Raw genomic sequence first — 27,193 nt, 5'->3', positions numbered from 1 at the left:
GTGTTACCTTCACCACCTTTGCAATATATCCCCTAAATTTCAGGTTTCTATCAATCATCAACCCCAGATCTCTTGTCTCCCCTACTTCCTCCAGCATAACTCCTCCCATAGAGTATGCAGCATCCCATCGATGTTTCCCAAACGTCAAGACCTTACATTTTGCCGCATTAAACTGACACCCCCATCATCATCATTATTATTATTATTATTACTTTGGGCGACTCCAGGGACTCCTTAGACTCATCGAGGGAGGCCCTGGACATGTTTAGGGCCTCCCTCTGTTCAACTAAGCGAAAGAACTCCCCAGTGTCAACCCTGTAACCACCTCTCATCAGTTTAAAAGTCTCAATCATATCACCTCCTTCTTCTATCCACCAAACTCTGCAGTCCCACATTCCTTCAGCCGATCCTCATAACCAAAATTGTACAGTCCTGAATTGGAGTGGTATTTCAGCCAGTCAGTGGCTGAAATACCACCAGGTCACTGGAGTCCTGCATGACAAGAAACTATCCCAGTGTCTCAAATCCAAGATCTATCACACAACTATACGACATTCTCACAGTATCTATCATACCTTGCCTTGAACTCGCTCACCGTCATAGCACCCACAACAGACTCTGGCAGCTTATTCCACTCATTTACCACTCTAAAAGTAAAGAACCCAGCTCTAACACCCCTGCTAACTGCACTCTTGCCCAGCTTCCATAGGTTTCCCCTAGTTCTCCCACCACCAGTCCTGATCTCAAAAATATCCTCTGAATTAATCCTATATAATCCCTTTAGCAATTTGAATGTCTCAATCATATCTCTCCTTTTCCGCCTATCAACTAGTTTCTGCAATCCACAAATCTTCAACCTGTTCTCATATGGTTCATTCCATAGACCTGCTATCATCTTAGTCACTCGCCTCTGGATCCTCTCCACCTCCTCCCCATCAAGAAGGAACCTAGGTGACCAAATCTGGGCACAGTAGTCGAGATGAGTACTTATCAAGGCTCGGTACAGAGGTACAATAACTTGCTTGTCTCTGCTCGTCAAGCTATTTTTCAACAACCAAGTGAGTTGATGAGCTGATTTAGCTACTTTTGCAATGTGCCCCCTAAACTTTATCTCCCTATCCATCAACACTCCCAAGTCCCTAGCCTCATCAATCTCCTGGAGTACAGTTCCACCAATGTGGTATGCTGCTGCTAATCTTTTCACTCCAAAATGCATAACCTTACATTTTGTCACATTAAATTGACATCCATTCTCCTTAGCCCAGAACTCCAATCTGTCCAAGTCATCCTGCAAGATTTTGACATCTTCTGCATTCACTATCGCCCTACCCAACTTTGCATCATCAGTGAACAAATAAACTGTTCCACTTAGATCCTTCCCTATATCGTTAATGAACAGATTAAACAGCAGTGGTCCAAGAACAGAACCCTGCGGTACACCACTAGTCACAGACCATCTTTTGGACTCTACTACTGAATAAACTACTCTTTGATATCTCTCCATCAACCACCCACCTATCCATCTCACCAACCCTATATCCATTCCCATATGTTGTAGTTTACAGATTAGAATTCCATGTGGTATCCTGTCAAACGCCTTTGCCCAGTACAGCAGTATCACTGTAAACCCATTACCCTTATCCAGTTCAGCCGTCACCTTGTTATAAAACTTGAGCAAGTTACTGAGGCACAAGCTACCCTTCACAAAGCCATGCTGTCCCCTGTACAGTATCTCATTTTCATCAATCCATTCCTGTATTTTTCCCTTGACTACTTTCTCTAAGACCTTGACAATGACTCCTGATATGCTGATCGGTCGGTAATTTGCAACCGTAGTCATTATGTGTTTTATAGATCTACATAAAGCATTCAATAGTATAAAATTACAAGATATTTTGAATATAATAGTGAAATGAAAAATAAAAATAGATAATAAAGTTTATCAAAGATACACTAAGTTGGAAAAAGTATTTGGACACCAAGTTGTGGTAAAAAAAAGAAAATGAATGTGTTTTAATTACATTTCTAGTACTGAGTGGGACTCCCTTTTGACCATTGCAACAGGAATATTCTTCCATTCCTCACAAAGAGTTACCTCCATTGCTGATGCTGATGATGGCTGTTGTGTTCTGGAGCAAATTCGGCATTCTAATTAGTCCCAAAGATGTTCAATTGGAGTTGAAATCTGAAAACTGGGCTGACCAGTCTAACACTTCAACATTGTTTTGTGGAATAGTGTTGAAGTGTTCCATGCCATACTGTGCTGCATGCTAGAGACAATGGTCTCTAGCATGCAGCACAGTATGGCAAGGAACATTGTCGTGCTGAAACATGTAAGGGAGGGTCTTTGGTAATTAGCAGGGTTTTTTTTTACTGGAAACTAGGGTTTTTCATCCTTTTGTTATCCATTACATCAGGAATGCTTCAGAAAAAAAAAAGTTAAAAAAAAAAAAAAATCAGCTAACGCCTTTTTATTCCCGTATATACGGGAGTAGGCGAGGCCATTTAGCCCTATCTAACTTTTGGAGACTGAGTGGGCAGTTCAATCTCCACTGGTACCCAATCAGAGACAGATGGCCCAAGGCTATCACTAATTTAGCGGTACGCAGTGAAGAGAGACGGCTCAAATGTGCCGCCATCTCGTGGTCTCTAACCCTAACACAATATATTTAATGTCTGAAATAATGTGGGTTCTACGGTCGATTTTCTTGAGTTTACAGGACGAAAAACCCGAGTTTCCGGGAGGAAAAACCTGCTTGCCCGTGCCAGAGATCGACTAACTCGGGAACCGGTCGAAAAAAGGCTTAGAAAAATTTCCTCTAGTCGCCGACTAGACTCGAAACCAAGACTTCCTTCGTGCGGCCTAGCGCGGTGGTGTGCAAACGCCACATCCACTGAGCTACACAGGCTTAAAAAAAAAGTTGTTTTCTTAAAATATAGAACATTCCAACTTCCTTTAACCACCTTAGCAGCATTGATGTGTATATATATCCTTTTATACAGACGTGAAGTGTCCATTGAATTCAATATAACTTTTGGATATTATAAAAATAATATGGAAACAAAACATACATTTTTAAAAATTTTTTATCTGTGTGGCCATTTTGGTTGTTAAACCATATCAAAATTAGCTGTTCTTATCATTGGCTCACAAAAAGAGCCTTTCCATCATCTACATCAACCTGTTACTTACAGTATACCCAGCTCTTGCAAACTGACATACTTCAGACAAACTGGAAGAACAGCTAACATCCAAATGAATGAACATATGCAGCCATTCTGTGACAGCAGCCCACACTATCAACATAGATCACGGCATCCAATAGAAGTAAATCTCCATATTATACTGAAGCAAATACAAATCTTAAAGATTATTCCTGGAATCTGTGATTTGTGAATTGTCTGTGGAAATAGTGGTGGTGGACAGTAGCTGGCATTGGTGTAGATCAAGGGTTCTCAACCTTTTCCAGTGGCATACCACTATTTAATTCAAGATATTAGGTGTACCAGTAAGGCAGTGGCTCACATACCACCAGTGGTATGCATACCATAGGTTGAGAATCCCTGGTGTAGATGATGAGGTTGAGTGGTGGAGACAGAGTTGTAGAGTAGGTGCCCTCCCTCGATGAGTCTTGGACTCCCTGGAGATGTCAAATAACAATAATAATAATAATAATCTCCTATAGTACTACAACATTTTCTAAATTAATTTGAATAAATATGACTGCCTCACCTTAACCAAAATCTGGGAGGCAATCATCTTGAAAATTTCAGTGAGACAAGCAAGGTTTCATCACTATTTCATAGAACAGCTAACATCCAAATGAATGAACATTATGTCCATCATCTACACTGCAGCCATTCTGATGGTAGCCCACACTATCAATATAGATCACAGCATCCAATAGAAGAAAATCTCATTACCATTCCACAGAGGCTTTTGGTCTATGAAATGTTGGTCTAATAATTTAATAACTAAATATAGTTAGTTAATTATTATCCCTGGATGTGTGTTTTCTCCACTAAATGAGTAAATAGGAAAATAAATGAAAATGAAACATGAATAAATCATAATAATAAATTTAGTTTAATCCTTTATCCAAGTGTGAGCAAACAAAGTTTGCGCCTGAAAGTATCTTCAGGACTGGGTTAAGGTGATACAACACCAGGGCAACTCGTTGCAAAGGTGGAGCAAGCTACCAACACTCCTATCTTAGTATCTCCTATAATGCAAAACACATCTCCTTGCGGATATGTCTAATGTTATGCATTAAGGGAGGGGCCACTACCCAGACCGGTTTCAACCTTTATTGAGGTCTCTTCAGTGGGAGCCAGGCCCAAGTCGAGATATCAGGCAGAAGCATTAGCAGGTCATCTCCACCTATAGGAATTGCCAATTGGTGTGCCACCCTTTTTTAATAAATTACTCTGGATTTAGAGAAAGATGTTGAAAGTTTATTTTCCACTTGGTTAGAGTATAATAAATTTAGTTTAATCCTTTATCCAAGTGTGAGCAAACAAAGTTTGCGCCTGAAAGTATCTTCAGGACTGGGTTAAGGTGATACAACACCAGGGCAACTCGTTGCAACCTTTGCAACGAGTTGCCCTGGTGTTGTATCACCTTAACCCAGTCCTGAAGATACTTTCAGGCGCAAACTTTGTTTGCTCACACTTGGATAAAGGATTAAACTAAATTTATTATACTCTAACCAAGTGGAAAATAAACTTTGAACATGAATAAATCAGTAGATGAAATTAATAATTATCTTATTTTAAATCTTTGCTATCCCTTCAGTTTGATTTTTAAAAATGTGTTTGGTTCTTTCATAGAACTACTTAAACTAGAAAAGGTCCAGAGAAGATTTACAAAAGTGGTCAGTGGTCTTTGAAATGTGGAGTACAAGGACAGATTGAGAGAGAATGTAAATTGCAAAGCCTCATGAATAGGAGGAGAAAGGGGGGGGGATATGATTGAGACATATAAGCTAATCAGGGGCTGTCATCAGTTTGACATAAAGGAGTTTTTCATAAAATGGGAGAGGAGTGTAGAACAAGAGGCCATTGCTGGAAATTGTATAAGGGGTGGGGGAGGAGAGCAGAGGAGTGAGGAGAAGATTCTTTGCATGGAGAGTAGTTGGCAAGTGGAATGCATTGCCCGAGTGTGTTGTGAATGTAGACACATTGAATCAGTTTAAGGCACAGTTGAATGAGCATTGTGTGCGTGATAGTGTATATCCCTCATGATGAGTCTCTGGCTCCATGGAGGTCAGATGTTAATAATAATTAGGCATAAAGCATTAAGCAAGATATAATAAGATTACTGTTTAGTAAATAATTGAAATAATTACATACCTTTACAATCACCTGATAGCTCCATAAAACCTTTTTTAAAAGCCTCTCTTTCTGTCCTTGGCATTTTTGCATAGGCTCTTGAGCTGAGTAAATTCATAGACCAAGTCACTATAATTAGACAAGAAATAAGTATAAAAATTTTCATGACAGAAAAGTGAAATGGGGGTAGTTCAGCCCTGTAAACATAATATGGTTTACAGAACTATAGACAGCTTAAAGAGATATCAAGAAAACTAAAGTAAATAACATGTGGATTTGTTAAGGATAAATCATATTTATCAAAGGGTCTTATGTAGTATTTTTACACAGTACTTATGTACAAGCAGTGGTGCACCCAGAGGGGGGGGTAAGGGCCCTCCCCAAAGAAAAAGGGAAAAAAACACTAGAAAATTTTCCCAAAACCTTTTCCTAATTAAAATTCTCATCATCATCATCATCATCATCAAATTCCTGCCATGTACCCTCAAGGGGTGTACAGGATATGATAGTACTACATGAGAAAATTACATCATTACTAACTTCCTATCTACAATTTTCCTCCAAATCAGTCTGTTACTTGTCAAGACTCCAACATTATCAGATCTTATATTTCTATCGTCTAAGGCACTTTGTACCGTATCAATCCACCTATATCTTGGTCTTCCTCTGGGTCGTTTTCCTGCCAACCTGGCAGAGAACACTTGTTTTGCTAATCTTTTCTCTCCCATTCTATTTAAAATTACATACCTTTACAATCACACTTTACAATTAAAATTCTTTGTTTTTTAAATTTATGTTGTGTCGTGTCTTCTATTTCTATACTACTTATGAATTAGCGATCAATGCAGATGCTCAGTCATAGGTCGCATGCGATGCGTAGTGTGTATTCTCAAATCGTCTACTCAACTCGGGAACCCCCGAGATTAAACCCTGAATGCGCTACTGTGTACAAGAAATATTTTCAACATCATATATTGGGATTTTGGCATGTATAGTAGTGTGGAAATGGTACTCTCTATGCACCCATGGCATCCCTGAAACCGATACACACTAGTTGCAGTTCCTCTACACTAACACCACTAGCTCCATCTGATGTGCTGCTGGTGTTACCAAACCATTAAACATTCAGGTAGGCATCCATTATGGATCTGCCCTATCATCACTTCTGTTTATCCTGTGAATGGACACAGTCCAACAACCTCACCCATCAAAGTGACTGCAGACCTGCAACAACCTCACCCATGGACCCTACTGTATGCCAACAATGTTCTGCTGGCTCACAAGAGCGGAACTTGAATTACTGGTCAACCAATGGAAAATGCAACTTGACAACTTCGATTTGCAACTTAACCTACAAAAACTGAATATTTAGAATGTGGCATGCAAACAAATGGTATAATTCTAGTCAATGGTAATGAATTTACCATGATCTCTGAATTTCAGTACCTTGGATCCCGTGTGCTTTCTGATGGTAGTTTCCTTCCAGATGCAAGAACACACATTAATGCTGCCTGGCTGAAATACCACCAGGTCACTGGAGTTCTGCGTGACACGAAATTACCCCAGTGTCTCAAATCCAAGATTTATCACACAGTCCAACCAGTTGCACTTTATGGAGAAGAGTGCTGGCCTTAACAAAACAGCATAAACAGGCACTACATGTTATGGAGATGCACATGTGCTGATAAACACTGGGAACGACTAGACCAAACTACAAATGATGATATCCAGAAAACTCTTGGTGTTGCATAATCCCAGAGAAGATGAGGGAAACAGTCCTACAATGGTATGGACATGTGGCCAGGGCTGACAAGGAATCTGTTGCATCAGAACTAATTATAAGTGCAGACCTTAGTTCTTAGTTCTGATGGCTCATGACCTAAAGGACACCCAAATAAGCAATGGATGGACAGCCTAATGCAGGCCATGGGTATCTGCCCTACTCATGCTGCAAACCAAATGAAATGGAGGGCCAAATGCAAAACAGCAGACCATGCACCAAACAGGACATAACACTAGGAAGAAGAAGAAGTACTGTGGAAATGGTATACATCCGTAGTGCTAGGTGCTTGAAGAAAGACTAAGCTCAATTCCAGTCATGGACTACAGAAATTTTGATTAAGCTTTTCTTTGGCAGTTTCCTGAGTGAGTCAATCTCTAGCAGAGAAGGAGGGTTTTTTCCCTGAAACTCAGGTTTTTAGCCCTGCAACTTAAGAAAATTGACTATAGAATTTGCACTATTTCAGAGGATAGTATGTTGCATTACTAGGGATAGGGACCATAAAATGGTGGTAGCTGTCTGCCATACTCTCCTCCTAGATATCAGTTAAAATTATAGGTTGGATCCATAATGGAGGACATTATGGATCCAATCATATTTTATAGCCAAGCATAAAACAAAACTTAATAAAAGTTTCAAAAATTTACTACAGAGCTTATGAGAATATAACCTTTGGCATTAGAGTTGGCTTAGTATGCATTACTTTAGACACAAACTCTGGACATGAGTGCATGTGTTCATCTTTTGTTAGTTCTTTAATTAGGTTAAACTGGCCTGATCTTATTTCGAACTGCTGGTTCTCATGCAGAAACCCAGAAAACAAAAAATCTCAATAATATTATCATAAGCTCTCTGGTAAATTGTCAAAACTTTTAGTGATAAATAAATAAAAAAACAAATTATCTAAGAAAATTCGGAGAATTGTGACCATACTGATATCTAGTATAAGTGGCTTATCTTATGAGGAAATATTCCATTTTATAGGGTGATCCTTAGTAATAAAATAGAGAAGGGAATTTTATTGACGTTTATTATAAATCTATAAGGCCAAGATCCTGAAATCACAGAGAATCTTGACCTTAAATGCTTTATAATTACTATTCATTTTAGAAATTATGGACTTTACAACCGCAATAATTCTTAATATCCCGATGTTTCGATCTTCATATTAAGATCATCATCTGGAGTATATACAAATACACAAGCACAAGCTGAGTTACATTACATACAGTGAGTAAAGAAACAATCAATTTGATCACAGCAGTGGCGCACTCAGGATTTAATCTTGGAGGGGCCGAGCACTCAGGATTTAACCTTTGGGGAGGGGCGAGTTGAGTAGACGTTTTGCGAATACACACTACACATCGCATACGACCTATAACTGAGCATCTGCCATGATCGCTAATTCATAAGTAGCACACAACATAAATAAAAAAAATGAATTTTAATTAGGAAAAGATTTTTGGAAATTTTTCTAGTGTTTTTTCCTTTTCTTTGGGGGTGTTCGGGCCCCTTGGTCCCCCTCTGGGTGCGCCACTGGATCACAGGCTAATCTACTGGCATGACCTCTAGTGAAAAAAAAATTATTATTATCATAAATTTATAATAAATTTATTATATATATAAATTTATTATATATATAAATTTATCATAAAATATCATAAATAGAATTTAGCTTGATGTAATTTCTAAATAATTAATTTTTTTTTCACTAGAGGTCATGCCAGTTGATTAACCTGTGATCAAATTCATTGTTTCTTTACTCACGAAGTTTTGATTATACCTGTACGCGATGCTTATGCTTATCCATAAAATAGTGATAATAGCACGAATAATGTCTGTGAACATCTGATTTTTGGTAAGAATTTCCAGACAAGTCTGTACATGCTGTGGAAGTGCCTGTGGTTACCATAATCACTCACAGGTAAGTGTTTCTCCATTTGCCGGCAAAGGTTGGTCGATTGGTAATGACTCAGTTAAGTAGGTTTGAGCGCGGTGAGTAGTTGGAAGGGAACCAATCGTTTGATGCTGTTGGCACACTCTCCCTCGATGAGTCTTTGGACTCCCTAGAGGTGTCTAATAATAATAATAATATAGGTCAATTCGCTAGGCCTAACCACCATTGCTGATTTATCGTTCTAAATATCTCGCAATGTGTGAGGAAGAGGACGATGATGCTCAGTGGTGCACCCAGAGGGGGGGGGACAAGGGGGCACGGGCACCCCCCAAAGAAAAGGAAAAAACACTAGAAAAATTTCCAAAAATCTTTTCCTAATTAAAATTCTTTTTTTTTTTTTATTTATGTTGTGTGCTACTTATGAATTAGCGATCACTGCAGATGCGCAGTTATAGGTCGTATGCGATGTGTAGTGTGTAATCGCAAAACGTCTACTCAACTCGGCCCCCCCCCAAAAGTTAAATTCTGAGCGCTCGCGGCCCCCTCCAAGATTAAATCCTGAGTGCGCCACTGATGATGCTTATATTAACTCACTCAGCACTAAAGGACGTTTAATGAGCATTCTCAAAAAGATACTAAAAAAAGCTGAAAATGATTGGCCAGGCACTCTTAATTTCTACTCCTTGCCAAATGAAATTGAAGAGTGTGAAGATAGTTCCCAGACCGAGGAGAAACTCGATTTGGTGATTTCCCCTACTACAGACCTCGATGAAACTCGGGTTCATAAGAAACGTAAAACCTCTGACACTGAACCTCTCATGGATTTAGGTATGGAAATGGACATCCCCAGCCTTGATCACACTGTCTCCCCCAAAGAGAGAGGGTACCTCCGATTGTTCCACGTGAAAAAAGGAAATGAATACAACTGAGATCTATCATGTCAAACCTTCAGATACAGTATATCTCGGCCAAAAATACGAATGAAGGTGGTTCTAAGGGGTCTCTCAGAGGATATAACCTCTGACGAAATAGAGGCTGATCTCTGCCTCCAGGACCTACCACCTATCAAGGCCAGCAGGATGACTAGGGCAGACAAAACACCCATGCCTCTAGTTTTAATAGATATACATCAAATCTTCAAAAACATCTATGACCTCAAATTAGTATGTGGTCTTAGAATCACCCCTGAGCCTTTGAGAAAGAAGGCTTCTACTGGACAATGCCAAAGATTCAGTCATGCGCAGAGACTTCATAAGTAGAGTTCAAATGCTTGAAGTGTGCAAAAAGCCACCCTACCAACACATGTACAAAACCAAAAACTGCTCCGGCAAAATGCACCAACTGCTGCGGTCCTCATACTGCCAACTATAGAGGTTGCATCCAAAACCTGAAAAACAAGCAGACGGAAGCAGGCAGACTCTCCCCTCCCCATAGCAGACCTATCCAGGAGACCACTCCACTGTCCCCTTCGGTCATCCAAAAAACGCTCAGAAACTTATCCTCTGCAACCAGATATCTCTAAAAGATCATCCCAACAAAATCAGACAAAGACATATGCAGATAGTTCGTGTCAAAAAGTTAACCCAGGAAAAGATTCAACTAGTTTCACTACCCAATTTGGCAGCTATCATCACTGCCTCACTATCAAATATGCTGCTGGACTTTAGTATATCTAACCCCTCGCCTTCTTCTACCAAAAGCTTCCTAAAGGATATACAAACCATCATCTCAGCACTCACTAATGAACAGTAACAAATTAAAACCAGAATCTCTAGAGGTCATTGCATGGAATGCGAACGGCCTGAGGAGTAAGATTTTAGAACTTCAAAATTTCAACCAAAAACATCAGCCATATGTCCTTTTACTAAACGAGACGCACCAAAGACCTTCAGACAACCCCAGAATTTGTGGATACCATCTGTATAGAGCCGATAGACTATCCCACAGATGAGGAGGCACGGCCATTTTCATTAAAAATTTCATCTCTCATCACTCCATAAACATCCCTCCTACCACCAACCTCGAGGTCACCGGCATTGAGATTCTCACGAGTTCTGCCGGCAAATTAAAAATCGTTGCAGCATATCATCCTCCACAAAAATATTACTGCTCTCGGATTTGAACGACTTATTCGATATCGGAGAGCCTATCATTGTGGCAGGTGATTTAAATGCCAAGCATTCAACCTGGAAGAGCTGTTCCACCAACAAAAAATGGGCAGATACTACGAAACTATGCTGGTTTCAACAACCTTTTTGTGATAGGTCCTGCTGACCCCACCCATCACAATACTTATGGTCGGGCTGATCTATTGGACATAGCCGTACTGCAGCACATCAGATTCCAATACAATTTAATGACGATTAATGATCTATCATCAGACCACAACCCCATACGGTTAAAATTGGGAACCTTGAAAAATTATCCCCCCCCTCACTCGTTCATTCCTTTGGAAAGGCTCTCCAAGGTACTTCCAAAATATATTGGTCCTGTTCCCATCATAAAATCAAAAGAGGAAATTAAAACAGCATTAAAAATCTAACAGAACAGATTAAAGCAGCCTGTGCAGCAGTTACTACCCCTGCAACTACCCGCAAATCCAACCACTTGCCGAAGATATTATGAATCTGATTAGAGAAAAAAACAAGGCAAGAAAAAGATACCACAACACCAGGGCGCTGCAAGACAAACGGATCTTGAACAGGATCAACTCTGCAGTGAGAGATGCCCTCGCAGCCCATAGAACTCAACTCTGGGAAGAAAAACTGACCTCCATCTCTACTGATAACCACTCCATATGGAATCATCCGAAAGATTAAAAACAAATAAACCTCTTCCCCCCCCTCCAAACAGTTTCAGGTCTCATCCACACTGATGCTGATAAAGCTGAAGCAATAGCAAATCATCTTGAAAAACAATGTAAACCTGCATACGATCACCTCGATTTTAACCATATATATACAAGATCCACTGTAACGTTAGATATTCACTCAATTCTGCTGTCACATATTCCACTCAAATTGCACCCACCTCACCTGCTGAAATATATGATATTATTAAGAGTTTAAGAACAAAAAGGCTCCTGGACCCGATGGTATCTCTAACAAAGTAATAAAGCTTCTACTACGTAGAGCTGTTGTCCATCTGACAAATATAATTAACTCCATCCTTCACTACAAACATTTCCCTTCCTACTGGAAACTGGCAGACATAATACCAATCCACAAACCTGGAAAAGATCCAAGATTGCCTCAAAATTACAGACCAATCAGCCTTATCTCAAATCTCAGCAAAATTGCCGAGGAAGTAATTCTTACCAGACTCCAAGATTCAGTATTCCGACTAAATATCCTGCCTGAGGAGCAGTTTGGCTTCCGACAATCTCATAGCACCACGCAACGAATACACATTAGTGGAACACATCATGACGGGTTTTAACTGGCGTCAATGCAATGGGGCTGTTTTCCTTGACATAGCCAGTGCATTTGACAAGGTTTGGCATTATGTTTTCCATACAAACTGATATCATCTGATGTCCCAATGGGAATCATTCATCTTATAAAGGCATACCTCTACGATAGGCGTATGCAAGTCAGGGTGTGCAGAGTAGTTTCAACACAAAACCTCATCTTGGCTGGAGTTCCACAAGGATCCTTACTAGCACCAATCCTATTTTCCTTATACTTGTGTGATATACTGCATAACCCATTATCTTCAATTAAAGCTCTATATGCAGATGATACAGCAATGCTGTCCAGATCTTTAAAGCCGCACCTAGCCATCAAGAAACTGCAAGAAAACCTACTGCTAACCGAACAATATTTCACCAAATGGCGACTCCAAGTGAATCCCCTGAAGAGCATAGCTGTCCTATTCCCTAGAAGAACTTTACTTCCTAAAGGAGATATCCTCCTTTTCAACACAAAAATCCATTGGGAAAACTGAGATCAATATCTTGGAGTAATATTAGACAGAAAAAAAACTGACTTTCAGCTCCCATATCAAGACTCTCTGTGCAAACACATCAAAAACCATAGCCCAGCTCTATCCGCTAATTAACAGAAACAGTAAGCTGAGTACCAGAATCAAACTTCTCATATACAAACGATGGTTCGTCCAATACTCATCTACGCTTCACCGGCCTGGAGTCATACTGCAAATACTAATATTCTCAAATTACAACGTATCCAGAATAAATGTTCAGAATGATCCTGGGCGGTATAGCTGGACAGTTCATCCGAACTGTCCAGCTATATCGGGACACAAATGTCCCCTATATTTACACTTTCATGCAGACTATAGCAATCAAATGCTTCTCAAAAGCATCTGTGCACCCTAACAAACTGATCCAACTGGCTGCAGATCATGATGCAATGGATTATTTCAAACATAAAAGACCTAAAGCCATCCTAAACTTCAACACTGAGGACTAATCTCCTAGCCAACTCAGGGCGAGCAATTAGCTCATAAACTTTCTTCACTCACAGTTTCTCTTAAGATAGCGGGGAATATGAAAAGCTTTTGCTTCACCTCTTATGTCAGTAAAGTTGATAGTTGATAGTTTCTTTACTCACTGTATGTAATGTAACTCAGCTTGTGCATTTGTATATACTCCAGATGACGATCTTAATATGAAGATCGAACGGGATATTAAAATAGTTATTTTTAACGCGGTTGTAAAGTTCATAATTTCTAAAATGAATGCTTATCACACTACAGTTTGCATAAAGAAATGCAACGGCTTTTCACAGTATGATGGTTATCCCAGTTTAATTTAACATCTGTATGTAAACAGTTTAGTGTTACGTTTTTGCACGTGTCTTTATTTTGATATATGACATTTAAAATTTTTGGCCAGATGGTAAAGTAAGCGGCGCCAAATTAATCGCAAGTAAGTGAATGTGATTTTCTTCACATTATCGTCCATGCAATTCGAATGAATAGTTCCCAAATACTACTACTACTACTATCACGACCTTAAGAAATTATGTGGAAGGAGTGTAATGCCTGTTGTTCTCGTAAAAACTACAATATAAATATTTTCTCTTAAAAAGTTTTCTGCATAAACATGCTTAAATTCAATAAAAAAGAAAACTAGAAAACGGATAGAGAAATTAAACTTACCTCTGAGCGTAGTCCATGTTGGCTCTGAAACAGTAGGAAAATTATATGATGTATCAAATCTCAAGCAAGTTACAGAATCTGTTATTATTATTATTATTATTATTATTATTATTTAAGACAAACATTATTGAAGTAACTTAGATTCTATACAAACTTGTCTACAGCAGGCTTTTATGAACATCCAAATATGGGTTGAAATCCTTATGCCTGATTTCCACCCACGGCCATCGCAGTAAAACAGGAAATGACTTTTACTTTTCTCGAGGAAAAGTTTACGAAAGAGTTATTTATAATTATAATACAATAAATGTTACGTTTTGCATCAGAAGTTAACTAAAGGACATGCACTGGTCACTATTTCTGTTGATGACACTTTTTTTAATCCATCCATTTATAACAGAGAGAATTTATAACAGTCGGTAGAAATTTTCGTTACATATAAGAAATATGTAAAAAGGTTGGCATGTTTTTTTCTCTACCCGGAAACTCGAATTTTTCATCCCACATTAAACAGGCCAGAAAAACATACGCAGAACCAAATACATTGTTTTCATAGCTTAGTTGCTTCGGCACGGGGCTGCAGTTTCCTCCTTTCCCATGCAGGGGGAAAAAAAAAGAGAGACTGTGATCGAAGAACTCATGCAGAGTGACAGACGTAGCAAACTTAGATTCTCCACTGGAACTGACCGACTGAAAAAGTAAAATTAAGTTATGAATGGGAAGTTATTATTTCGCTGCTGGTTGATTTAAATTATGTCAAAAGCAACTAAGAGACAATGAGACAAATCCATGTTGCATAGATGTACAAGATGTATTTGTATATATATATGCATACATATATATATACAAATATGGCTATATTTGGGGAGACCAGGGCCCTGCTCCCCCCCCCCCCAAAAAAAAAGAAAAAGGAAAAAAACTAGAAAATTTTCTACAAATCTTTTCCTAATTAAAATTCTTTTTTTTTTATTTATGTTGTGTCGTATCTTCTATTTCCATACTACTTATGAATTAACGATCATCTCAGATGCATAGTGTGTAGTAGCGCACTCAGGATTTAATCTTGGGGGGGGGGAGGTTTGAGTAGACGATTTGAGAATACACACTACGCATCGCATACGACCTATGACTGAGCATCTGCAATGATCGCTAATTCATAAGTGGTATAGAAATAGAAGACACGACACAATAAATTTAAAAAATGAATTTTAATTAGAAAAAGATTTGTGGAAAATTTTCTAATGTTTTTTTTCCCTTTTTCTTTGGGGGAGGCTAGGGCCCCTTGCCCCCCCCCTGGGTGCGCCACTGCTAGTGTGTATTCTCAAATCATCTACTCAACTCACCCCCCCCCCAAGATTAAATCTCGAGTGCGTTACTGATATACAGCATATATTTAATGTTTCAAAAAAAATATAGAGAGAGGGAGAGAGAGAGCAATTGTCCGCGCGGTTAGCCTAGTGACTTTGCGCTTCGCAACCAAGTGACTGAGGAAGGAGTGTCCCAGGTTCGATTCCCGTCGAAGACGTGAGGAATTTGAGGATCTCCCTCAGCCATACCAAGTTAGTCGATCTTGGGCGCGGGCAGTAGGGTTTTTTCCTCCAGTTTATCTGGCGTTTTTCATCCCGCAAGCAGGAAAACCGGCCCCGTGAACATACTCTGCTACAGTCAAAAATATATCCCCCCCCCGAGCGGCAGGCTAGGCGACAGGTCGGTTGGGAGTGGTACTAACAAGAAGTCGCATCTAAGTAACACGCGAACCCTGCATAGGAAGCGGAAATAACTCGTAGTGAAAGAAGAAGATTGACATAGAGGAATTACGTGTGTGTAATAGTTTTATGTGGCTGATTAAACCGAAAGTAAAATACAAAAAACAGAGTGCATTCTCCTTGTTTATTTTAAAAAGCACGACTGTTTCCGTCCTACTCTCGAGGACATCATCTAGCGCAAATGCACACAGAAGAGAAGATTCAAATTTCAGGAAAAACATTGCGTTTATCTGAAATCAGCTAACAGGTGTATTTGCATATGATCCTTAGCAATTTTCTTTGTATAACATACGTTTCTGTATGTGTACAGAGAGAGAAAGAAATATAAGTTTTAATGGTTGATACACCTGCTTGCGATTTCCGATAACCGTGATGTTTCTCTGAAATCTGAATATTCTCTTCTCTGTGTATTTTGCACCAGATGAAGTCTTTGAAAGTCTGATGATACTGGTCATGCTTTTTAAAATAAATAAGAATAGTTCACTCCATTTGTGTGCGTGCGTGCGTGCGTGCGTGCGCGCACGCTGGCTTAATTAGCCATATAAAAGTATTATATATATTTTTACGGAGTTCCGTTTCCTTTTTCCTTCTCTGTTTACTTTCTTACCTGAATAGGAAATATACATATACCGGCCCCTGAATCAGAAACCTTTATTTATTTAATACCGTGTTTCGGTATATAGGCATGAGCCTTTTTAGTGGACGGCGATCTCGTTGATGACAGACTCTTACGACCACAGTTACGACTCTTAGACAAGCAATGTGGATTATTTTTTCACCGATTAAACACTTTTTCAAAATCGTGGTTCCAGCCAGACGGCCATTCACAATAAGCCCTTTATCGAACTCCGAAAGATCCTTTGTTTTTCGCATTGTGATCAACACTATTGACGATTATTGGCTAACAATTGACATTGATGGCTTTAGGAATGAAGCAAGATGCTTTTCATTTTCCCCGCTATCTAGTATGGCTACAGTGAGGGTAAAATTTTATGAGCAGTTTGCTCTCCCTGAATGGGCATGGAGATTATGCATCGCTACAGAAAGTTAAAATGGCCTTTAGTCTTTTATGTTTGGATATTATTATTATTCGTGATACCTCCAAAGAGTCCGAATACTCATCGTTGGAGGACACCCACTATACATCTGTCTCCACCACTACACCGAACCTCTACTACCAATCAGCTCCACCAACGCCATCTACCGCCTACCACCACAACTAGTATTTTATGCCTGGAAATTGCATGTTCTGAAGGGCCGATTTGTATATGCGGGATGAAAATCCCGAATTTCCGGGAGGAAAAACCCTGCTACCTCCGTATGAGATCGGCTAACTCACCTTCGATTGAAAAAGTCCACATAAAGATTCCTCCCGTCACGACGAGAATCGAACTTAGGCCTATTCCAATCGAAGGGTTTAATTGGAAAATTAAGCCCTTGATCACTCTATCACTCTATGAAGGGCGCAATTGGAAAAACGATGTACCATCGTTTTTCCAATTGCGCTGCTGAGGCGCTTTGTCCATTGCCTCGTAGGCTACAGCTTGTTGAACTAGATCGTTGGAGTGTATGCACGTTTTTATGAAAAACTTTGTTGCTAAAGGCTGTAGGAAAGAGAAGAGATAAGGAATATTTGTATCTCGATGAAGTTGATTGTTTCTGATGAACCAAGGGGCGTTTAGAATCATTCGCAGGCACTTGTTTTGTACACGTTGCAGTTTGAGAATGTTAGTATTGGAGGTAAGGCTCCAGGCTAGAGAAACATAAGTGACTATGGGACGAATCGTTAGCTGGTATAAAAGCAATTTGATTCTGATTTTTAGCTTGCTCTTCCTGTTAATTAGAGGGTAGATCTGGGCGATGGCTTTAGATGCCTTTGCACACGCAGTCTTGATGTGTTGATTAAAAGTTAATTTTTTTGTCGAGCACGACACCAAGGTATTTTGTTTCTGTCTGCCAGGGAATTTTAGTATTGAATAGTAAGACATCTCCTGCAGAAGATATCGATCTTTTCGTGAATAGAATGGCTGAGCTTTTTGGGGGATTCACTTGTAGTCTCCATTTGGAGAATCATTTCTCTAACTTTAGAAGGTTTTCTTGAAGCTTTTTTAGTAATGAGGTGTGGCCGGATAGATCTGGCTAATAATGCTGTATCATCCGCATATAGGACCATGATGGATGACATTGGGTTGTGCGGAATGTCTGACACGTATATAGAGAATAGCAATGGAACCAGCAGGGATCCCTGCGGTACTCCGGCCAAGATATGGCGCTAGGACGAGGTAGTACCATTGATCTTGACTTGCATGCTTCTGTTTTGTAGATATGATCTAACTAAATGTACCATTTTCAGTGAAATACCGGCTGAGATAAGTTTATGTAGCAATCCGAAGTGCCATAATTTGTCAAATGCTTTGGATAGATCAAGAAAAACAGCTCCAGTGTATTGACTCTAGTTGCAGCCGGTGGTAATATATTCAACTATTCTAAGGATTTGCTGGGTAGTACTACGGTGTTGCCGAAAACCGAATTGCTCTTTAGGAAGGATGTTTAGTCCATTTACTGAAGCTTGAAGTCATGAGAGGATGACCTTCTCTGCAATCTTACCCAAGTTGGAGATGAGGCTGATAGGACGATAATTGTGAGGCAGGTGCGGGTCCTTGCCTGGCTTATGAATTGGGATTACATCAGCCTGTTTCCAGGCGGGAGGAAAATAGTGAAACCTTAAAATTGCATTTATTATTATGGTCATGTGCACTACAGCTTTTCGGGGAAGCAGTTTGATCTCCCTATTCGTGATGCCATCTAGACCAGGAGCTTTTTTGTTCTTTAAATTTTTTATAATATCATATTTCAGCAGGTGATGTGGGTGCAATATGGTCAGCACCGGTATCAGGAAGTTTTAATGAGTGTCTGACCTGTCTGTGAATTTTATACAAGTGATCGACGTCCAAGTTTCATGTGAAGGTTTACACTGCTCTTATAAATTTTTTTGCTATGGCTTCTGCCTTTTCTACATCTGTGAGAACAAGGCCCTGGTCAGAAAGTATAGGGGGAAGGGATCTACCTTTGTTTCTGATATTCCTCAGTAGTCCCCCAGATAGAGTGATCAGTAGGTGAGATAGAAGCTAACTTTTCTTCCCATAGTTGATCTCTGTGAGCTTTGAGTGCATCTCTCACTGCCCCATTTAGTCTGTTAAGAACTGTTTTGTCTTGTGGCGTGCAGCTGTTGTGAAATCTTTTCCTTGCTCTGTTTTTTTCTCTGATCAAGTTCATAATGTCTTCGGGCAGACGACCAGGCTTGGGAACAGATTTGTAGGAGGTGGTTACCATTATAGCGGAGTTAATTTGTTGGGTGAGGCTTGTGGATGCGGTTTCAACATCTTCTTTTGAACTTATATGAGCAACAGGTCCAATGTAATCCCAGAATACTTTTGACAATCTTTCCCACGATATAAATGAGTGAGAAAGAGGAGTCAGGTATTCTTGTTTTCCCAAATGTAGTAGAATTGGGTTATGATCAGATGACAACTCGTTCAGTGATTGTAGGCTGTACTGAAGTTTAATATCTTGCGGGATAGCTATATCCAGGATGTCAACAGTGCCAAACGTACTAAGATGAGTTGGTTCGGTGGGACCTGCCACAACAGCACTGTTTGATCCTATGTAGTTGGAAAGGATGCAGCCATTCTTGTTGGTGGTTCTACAATTCCATGCATGGTGCTTGGAGTTTTAAGTCTCCAGCAATAATGATGGACTCTCTAACGCCTAAGATGGCGTTTAGATCAGAATGCAGTATAGTTTTTAAGGGTGGGTTGTAAGCTGAGTAGATTTTCAGTCTGCCAGCCGAGCTAGTGAATACTTCCATGCCTTTGACCTCAAGGTTAGTGGTTGGAGGGTTGTTTACAGAATGGTGTTTGATATAATTTTTAATGAAGATGGCAGTGCCGCTGCCTCTATAGTATAACCTGCAATGATCTGAAAAGAGGCTGGAATTAGTTTGTTTCTATTCATCTATAAGTGCTGTGAGGATGGCCTGTGTTTCGCGTAGGAATCTTTTAGTAGAGGTTGCTGAAGGGTTTGACAGGCTGAAGTCTTGTAGGATGTTTGCTGGAGAGGCCGTAATAACAGCTGTCAAGTTTGTAGGTGCTGTTGCCCGATTCTGTTCTGATGTTGACTTGTTTGCCTTTGGCACCCTCTATCTTTGAAGGCCTCTGGTATTCTTGTACTAGAGGAGGAGGGTGTGTTCTTCGGGTGCTGAATACATCCCTTATAGTTGGCAGGATGAGGGCCACCGCAGTTGGCACATTTAGCCTAGGTGGTTTTCGGCTTTGTACAGATATTGGTTGGTTGGCTATCCCCACAATTCAGACATTTAAACTCAGCTTTACACAGTTTCTGGGCGTGGCTAAACTTTTGGCATTGCCCAGAAGATGCTCTTTTCCGGAGTGGCTCTGGTGTGATGATGAGCCTGCAGATTGATTTTAAGTTGTAAATATTTTTGTATATGTTATGGATCTCTACGAGGATTAACAGCATGCGAGTCTTGTTAGATCTATACATTCTGCTGACCTGAATAGGAGGAAAATCCTGTAAGTTAAGATCAGCAGCTATCTCTTCTGGATCGATGTCTTCACAGACGCGACGGAGAACCACTTTTAATTTTTTTTCTAAACTGAGTGAGAAGGTATGGTACTGAATACCTCTGACGTCCATTTCCTTTGTTAATTATCTATAATCTGACACCGTGGAGGGTTGTATCTTGAGACCCTCATTCACATTTTTGGCCTTTGTGTAATCAATTTGTAAACTGGATATTGTAGATCTTAGAGCTGACCATCGGTGTTTTTCTCTTAGTATGATCGGAGGCACCTTTTCTTTGGGAGAAGCAGTGGAGTCCGAAACTGGACCGTCTTGTTCCATTTCTTTATCTTTGGATGGTTTTACGGTTGGTTTGCACTTCTTGCATGCGCGTACCTCTTCAAAATCTGAGGGAGTAGAGATCACTAATTCCAACTGTTCCTCCATTTAATGGCGTCATCACCTGTGACGCTTGCGGGGAAAACGTATCATAAAGTTTCACCTTTCTCGGCCAGTTGTTGTTAAGCAGCTTGCCTAGTCTGTTGAATTCACGATATACTTCCTCAGATATCGTCTTATCTATTTGTTTTTCCATGTCTATCAATGTGAAGTGTCAGAAGCTGGAAAAAAAAAAAAGGTTACCATGCAGCTGTAGCCTGGCCGGCACTTCTGCAAAACTCCGAATTTTTTGGATAAAAGCACTGGCATAAAATGACGAGATCTTTAGAACTCATCTGCAACAAAAGTCATTCCACAACACCATTCACAAGCCCTGTCTGTTGACGATTGCTGACCAGCAACATTCTTAAATAGCCGCCTGGAACACCTAGTGTCGCACGTGACCAAGTGTTTTGCATACACGCTGCGCAAGTGACGTTTACGTACATCTACATAAATGTTTCTTATTCAGTGGCCGGTATGTGGCCGTCATGACTCAATGGATGACTCTTACATGGGAGATTTGTATTTGGCCAGGAGCAAATATTATTATGATTATTACGAGCATAGTGACACCTCCAGGGAATCCAATGGCTCATCGCGGGAGGGTACCCTACTTCGCCAAATATATCTCACCCACTCCACTACTACTTAATTCTCCTACTACGATACAACTACCACCAACGCCATCAACTGCCCATCATCACCAACAACAGTATTTTTTGTCTCTATATTACGTGTGTTCTGAGGACCGATTTCTGAACGCGGGTTGAAAAACTCTGCTACCTCCGTATATGAGATCAGCCAACTCACCTTCAATTGAAAAAGCCCATATAAGGATTTTCCCCTCGCCACGACGAGAATCGAATCCAGGTCTTTTCCAATCGAAGGGCGCAAAGTTCCGCTTTCTTCCAATTGAAGAAACTAATATATATATATATATATATATATATATATATATATATATATATATATATATTGATTAATGAGATTTTTATTTAATAAGGTTAAAACACCTTATGGTAACTTGTTCTGGTAAAATACTTATAAGCTCTGTATTACTAAAAATCTTCGTATTTCTAGCCTACTCCCACTGATGAGACCTCAATAAAGGTCGAAACTGGTCTGGGTAGTGGCCCCCTTGCCTTTAATACAAAACATCATACATACCCTTCTTGGAGATGTGTTTTGGCATTAAGGGTAAATATTAAGATTAGTGATCAGAGCTTATGCCACCTTTACCACGAGTTGTCTTGGTCTTGCACTACCTGTAGGATCAGCTAGACTTGCATCACTTGCAGACGCAAACTTGACTTGTTTGTCTATTTGCTTACTTGGGAAATGGAGTAAAACCAGGTTTAAAATTGCTTGGTATTTTTAACATTTATTATACCCAAGGTAAAAATACTTTCTACATATATATACATATATGTATATATATATATACATATATATATATATATATATACATATATGTATATATATATATTATTATTATTATTATTATTACTACTACTACGGGATACTCCAGGGAGTCCTTAGACTCATCAAGGGAGGCCCTAAACATCATGTTCACACAACTGATCAACATTCTCACAGTATCTATCATACCTTGCATTGAACTCGCTCACTGTCATGGCACCCACAACAGACTGGCAGCTTATTCCACTCATTTACCACTCTAAAAGTAAAGAACCCAGCTCTAACACCCCTGCTAACCACGCTCTTGCCCAGCTTCCATGGGTGTCCCCTAGTTCTCCCACCACCAGTCCTGATCTCAAAAATATCCTCTGAATTAATCCTATAGAATCCTTTTAGCAATTTGAATGTCTCAATCATATTTTCCGCCTATCAACTAGTTTCTGCAACCCACAAATCTTCAACCTGTTCTCATACGGTTCATTCCATAGACCTGCTATCATCTTAGTCACTCGACTCTGGATCCTCTCCACCTCCTCCCCATCAAGAAGGAACCGAGGTGACCAAATCTGGGCACAGTAGTCAAGATGAGGTCTTATCAGGGCTCGGTACAGAGGTACAATAACTTGCTTGTCTCTGCTCGTCAAGGTATTTTTCAACAACCAAGTGAGTTGATGAGCTGATTTAGCTACTTTCGCAATGTGCCCCCTAAACTTCATCTCCCTATCCACCAACACTCCCAAGTCCCTGGCCTCATCAATCTCTTGGAGTACAGTTCCACCAATGTGGTATACTGCTGCTAATCTTTTCACTCCGAAATGCATAACCTTACATTTTGTCACATTAAATTGACATCCATTCTCCTTAGTCCAGAACTCCAATCTATCTAAGTCATCTTGCAAGACTTTGACATCTTCTGCATTCACTATCGCCCTACCCAACTTTGCATCATCAGCGAACAAATGAACTGTCCCACTTAGACCCTTCCCTATATCGTTAATGAACAAATTAAACAGCAGTGGTCCAAGAACAGAACCCTGTGGCACACCACTAGTTACAGGCCGTCTTTTGGACTCTACTCCTGAATAAACTACTCTTTGATATCTCTCCATCAACCACCCAGCTATCCATCTCACCAACCCTATATCCATTCCCATATGTTGTAGTTTACGGATTAGAATTCCATGTGGTATCCTGTCAAACGCCTTTGCCAGGTCCAGCAGTATCACTGTAAACCCATTTCCCTTATCCAGTTCAGCCGTCACCTTGTTATAAAACTTGAGCAAGTTACTGAGGCATGATCTACCCTTCACAAAGCCATGCTGTCCTCTGTACAGTATCTCATTTTCATCAATCCATTCCTGTATTTTTCACTTGACTACTTTCTCCAAGACCTTGACAACGACTCCTGATATGCTGATCGGTCGGTAATTTGCAACCATAGTCTTGGATCCTCCTTTATGCAGTGAAACTATTTTCCCCTCTTTCCACGCCTTCGGGACTAAGCCAGACCCGAGACTCAGATTAAACAACATGGTCAAGGGCACTGATAATTCCTTAGCCGCTTCATGCAAGACCCGTGCCGGTATACCATCCAATCCCACAGATGTATTCACATTAAGGTTCTGTAATAGACTATTCACCTCCACTTCATTCATCACAATTCCCGTATAAACTAATCGTTCCTTCATTTTTTCAACGTCACCACTTGGATGATATACTTTTGCAAAGTGCGCGCTCAGTAACTCCACTATATCGACTGGTTCAGTGAACTCTTTACCATCGTCATTCCTTAAAATCATTTTGCCATGTACAGTTTTTTTCTTGCTTGCAGCATATTGAAAGAACTGTTTGGGATTCTCTTTTGCTTGCATAGCTAGTTTCCTTTCATAATCGGCTTTTGCTGTTTTTACCACACTCGTTACTCTTCTGGCCTGCACTTTATACCGTTCGTGTGCCTGCAGGTCACCCCTTTCTTTAAATTCTCTCCATAGTTGTTTCTTTTTTTGCAGCTCAAGCTTAATGATGTTATTCATCCATTTAACCCCTACTTGTTTCACTATTCGGACCTTAGGTATACAATCAGCCATAACCTCCTGTAAATGCTCTTTGACCACTTCCCATGCTCTATCGACGTTCAGCCCTTGCAGTTGTACATGCCATGGCACTGATCCAAGCAATCTCCTAAGCTTGTCATACTTGCCAGCACGGTAATTCCACATATACCCTGTCTTAATCACAAATTGCACACCTTTAGCCACCTCCCAGGTCAAGACCTTATGATCACTCTCACCAATAGGTGGCAACATGATCATATTCATTACAGTCAAATTTTGAGATGCAATTACCAGGTCAAGCACTCTCACACCCCTAGTATTTTCAATTGCATGCTGTTTCAGATAGTTATCCCTTAATAATTGAATAAAATCCATTTCCTTCCTCACGTGTCCTCTCCTCCTTCCAATCAATGTTACCATAGTTGAAATCCCCCATAATAATTACCCTCCTTCCACTCATTTCATCAATTTGTTTATGCATACCATCTCCACCATCTATTCCATCACCCGGTCTATAGCAGCACCCAACTGTATATTTTATTCTGCCAGTGTCAATCTCACACCAAATAGCCTCAAATGAGCTCCTTTCACTAACCTGCAATATATATATATATATATATATATATATATATATATATATATATATATATATATATATATATATATATATATATATATATATATATATATATATATATATATATATATATATATATATATATATATATATATATATATATATATATACCGTTCGTATATATACAGGGTGTTCGGGATAAATTTGACAGTTTCGTAAGGAAAAAGAAAATCTTCTTTGTATCTATTAAATTTAATGAATTGACAAAAAAACATTACAGGCAGAGTTAATTACAATACTATCAACAAGATTTACTCAAAATAACCACCATTAGCATCGATCACAGCTTCAATTCTGCTTCGGAACCTCGAACAAGCTGATGCTACAGTCTCCCTGGGAAGGGCCGCAAAAACTGTTTTAATTTTATCCATTAACTGGGCTTTTGAATTACTGGAAGTGCGATTGGTGTCTTTTTCAACTGCGCCCCATACAAAATAATCCATGGGGTTAAGGTCTGGGGAGTTTGGAGGCCAAACATTTGGACTGGTGAAGTCGTAGAAATTTTCAGACAACCATTTTTGACTTTTCCCAGAGGTGTGGCAAGGGGCCGAATCCTGCTGCCATACATACGGCCTACCATTGGCTACCCTTGTTATCCAGGGCTTGACTACAGTTAGCAACTCCACGAACAAAGCCCGAATTCCAATGCCAGGGTTCTTCAACACCTGTTCCTGCAGATTTGCGAGGAATTCTGCTGTACGAACGCAATCAGATCGTCTGCTAGGGATCTTTCTTCTTGCTACATCCTCGTAGTCACCATTGCAAGTCTCTAGTTCATGCCTGATTGTTTTTACTGTATTCAGGGAGCATTGGGCAGCAGTCGTAATATCCTTATTTTGATGGCGGGCACGAATCATCATGATACAAGTTATTCTCTTCCATGATTCAGGTGGGTTCCAGCTATCCATCCTTTCTGACATCTTGTATATGAATGAAGAAGGGTCCAAACTTTTAAATGAAGAGAAGTGTGTGTTAATACATGTAACTTACGGAAAAATATAATTAATTATAAATATGTCAAATTTATCCCGAACACCCTGTATATATATATATATATATATATACCGTTCGTATATATATATATATATATATATATATATATATATATACCACCTATTGGCTTATCAGCTTAACGGCTTAATCGGCTCAAAACAATGAAGAGACAAAAAATGTGACATAAAAACTTTTCAAATTTCGGCTTATCTTTTTATGTATGTATTTTTGCAAATTGCTCCTATCCTATAAATCATAAAGTTCACCATGTCTTAGAAACCCTGATATATTCCCTACTCAGGTAGGAAAGTAAACAGAGAAGTAAAAAGCAAAAGGAGTTTGAGTAGCGTCACTTTCGACTATGCCTTTTGGGTGTGAAGACCTGGGTTCGAATACAATCTAGGACGCGAAAATCATTTAACAGAGCTTTTTAATTGAAGGCGAGTAGTCTCAAACTGAGGTGGAAGTCTTTTTCTCCTGGAATCTCGTGATTTTCATTTCATCACCAGAAGAATATATGCAACTAACACAGTGGCTTAGCTAGAGGGGGGGGGGGATTCGTCCTGGGCGGCACTTTGAACCTTTTTTGAAATTTTACAGTTAATTCTAAAATACAGTCTCGAGAACTCAGTTCCAAATATTGTAATAATGCTGCGAATTTTCCTCACGATTTCTGTAAGTGTTGATAGTTGTGAGAGAAGTTTTTCTAAATAAAATTGATTAAGAATTGCCTACATTGCTATGAAATCGACTTCGACATTTTCATCGATGATTTTGCTAACAGAAAAGCAAGAAATATAACATTTTAGAATGTTGAAATTAAAGTTTTACTTCAATTTCAACTTTTACTATACGTCGTTTTGACATTTTGTAGTATTTTTGGTGTGTATTGAGAGGGGCGGCAAACTCGGGGATCGCCCCGGGCGGCAAAAGCTCTGGCTACACCACTGCTAACAGGCGTGACACAATATGCAATATTAACCGTTTATTCAGAGCATTAATCAGGTTTCAAACACAAGTTACTTTGTCCGTAACAGGCCATTAAGACTAACACGCAAGGGTGGAAAAAATAAAACGAATGTGACGGGATATCTTCTTCCTAAACGATATGCAACTCGGCCCAGAAAGCACACGCACTCGTAGATATTTTGTACTTGTCTCATAGTTTTC

The 27,193-nt window shown here is 39.6% G+C and overlaps 1 protein-coding gene across 3 annotated transcripts in view; it reads right to left on the bottom strand.

Moving 5' to 3' along the window:
• Positions 1-27,193, bottom strand: part of LOC150098786 (uncharacterized) — a 114,841-nt gene that overhangs the window by 77,537 nt on the left and 10,111 nt on the right. Inside the window, exons 1-3 of one of the 3 annotated variants that reach the window (XM_090405907.1) lie at positions 14,287-14,715; positions 14,133-14,156; positions 5,353-5,460 (exon numbers count right to left, since the gene is read on the bottom strand). In XM_090405907.1, the coding sequence (XP_090262033.1) occupies positions 5,353-5,449 (97 nt within the window). In that variant the 5' untranslated portion in view covers positions 5,450-5,460; positions 14,133-14,156; positions 14,287-14,715. Of the gene's footprint in view, positions 1-5,352; positions 5,461-14,132; positions 14,157-14,286; positions 14,716-27,193 lie in introns of those variants that run through there. The other 2 variants (XM_090405905.1, XM_090405906.1) reach the window with 2 other exon arrangements.

This window comes from Typopeltis vanoorti, chromosome 15, assembly GCF_054136105.1.
Source record: "Typopeltis vanoorti isolate ZY-2024b chromosome 15, IOZ_Tvanoo_1.0, whole genome shotgun sequence".
Taxonomy (NCBI): Eukaryota; Metazoa; Arthropoda; class Arachnida; order Uropygi; family Thelyphonidae; genus Typopeltis; species Typopeltis vanoorti.
The sequence above is the reverse complement of the archived record's forward strand: the minus strand, read 5'-3'. Positions and strand labels throughout refer to the sequence as shown.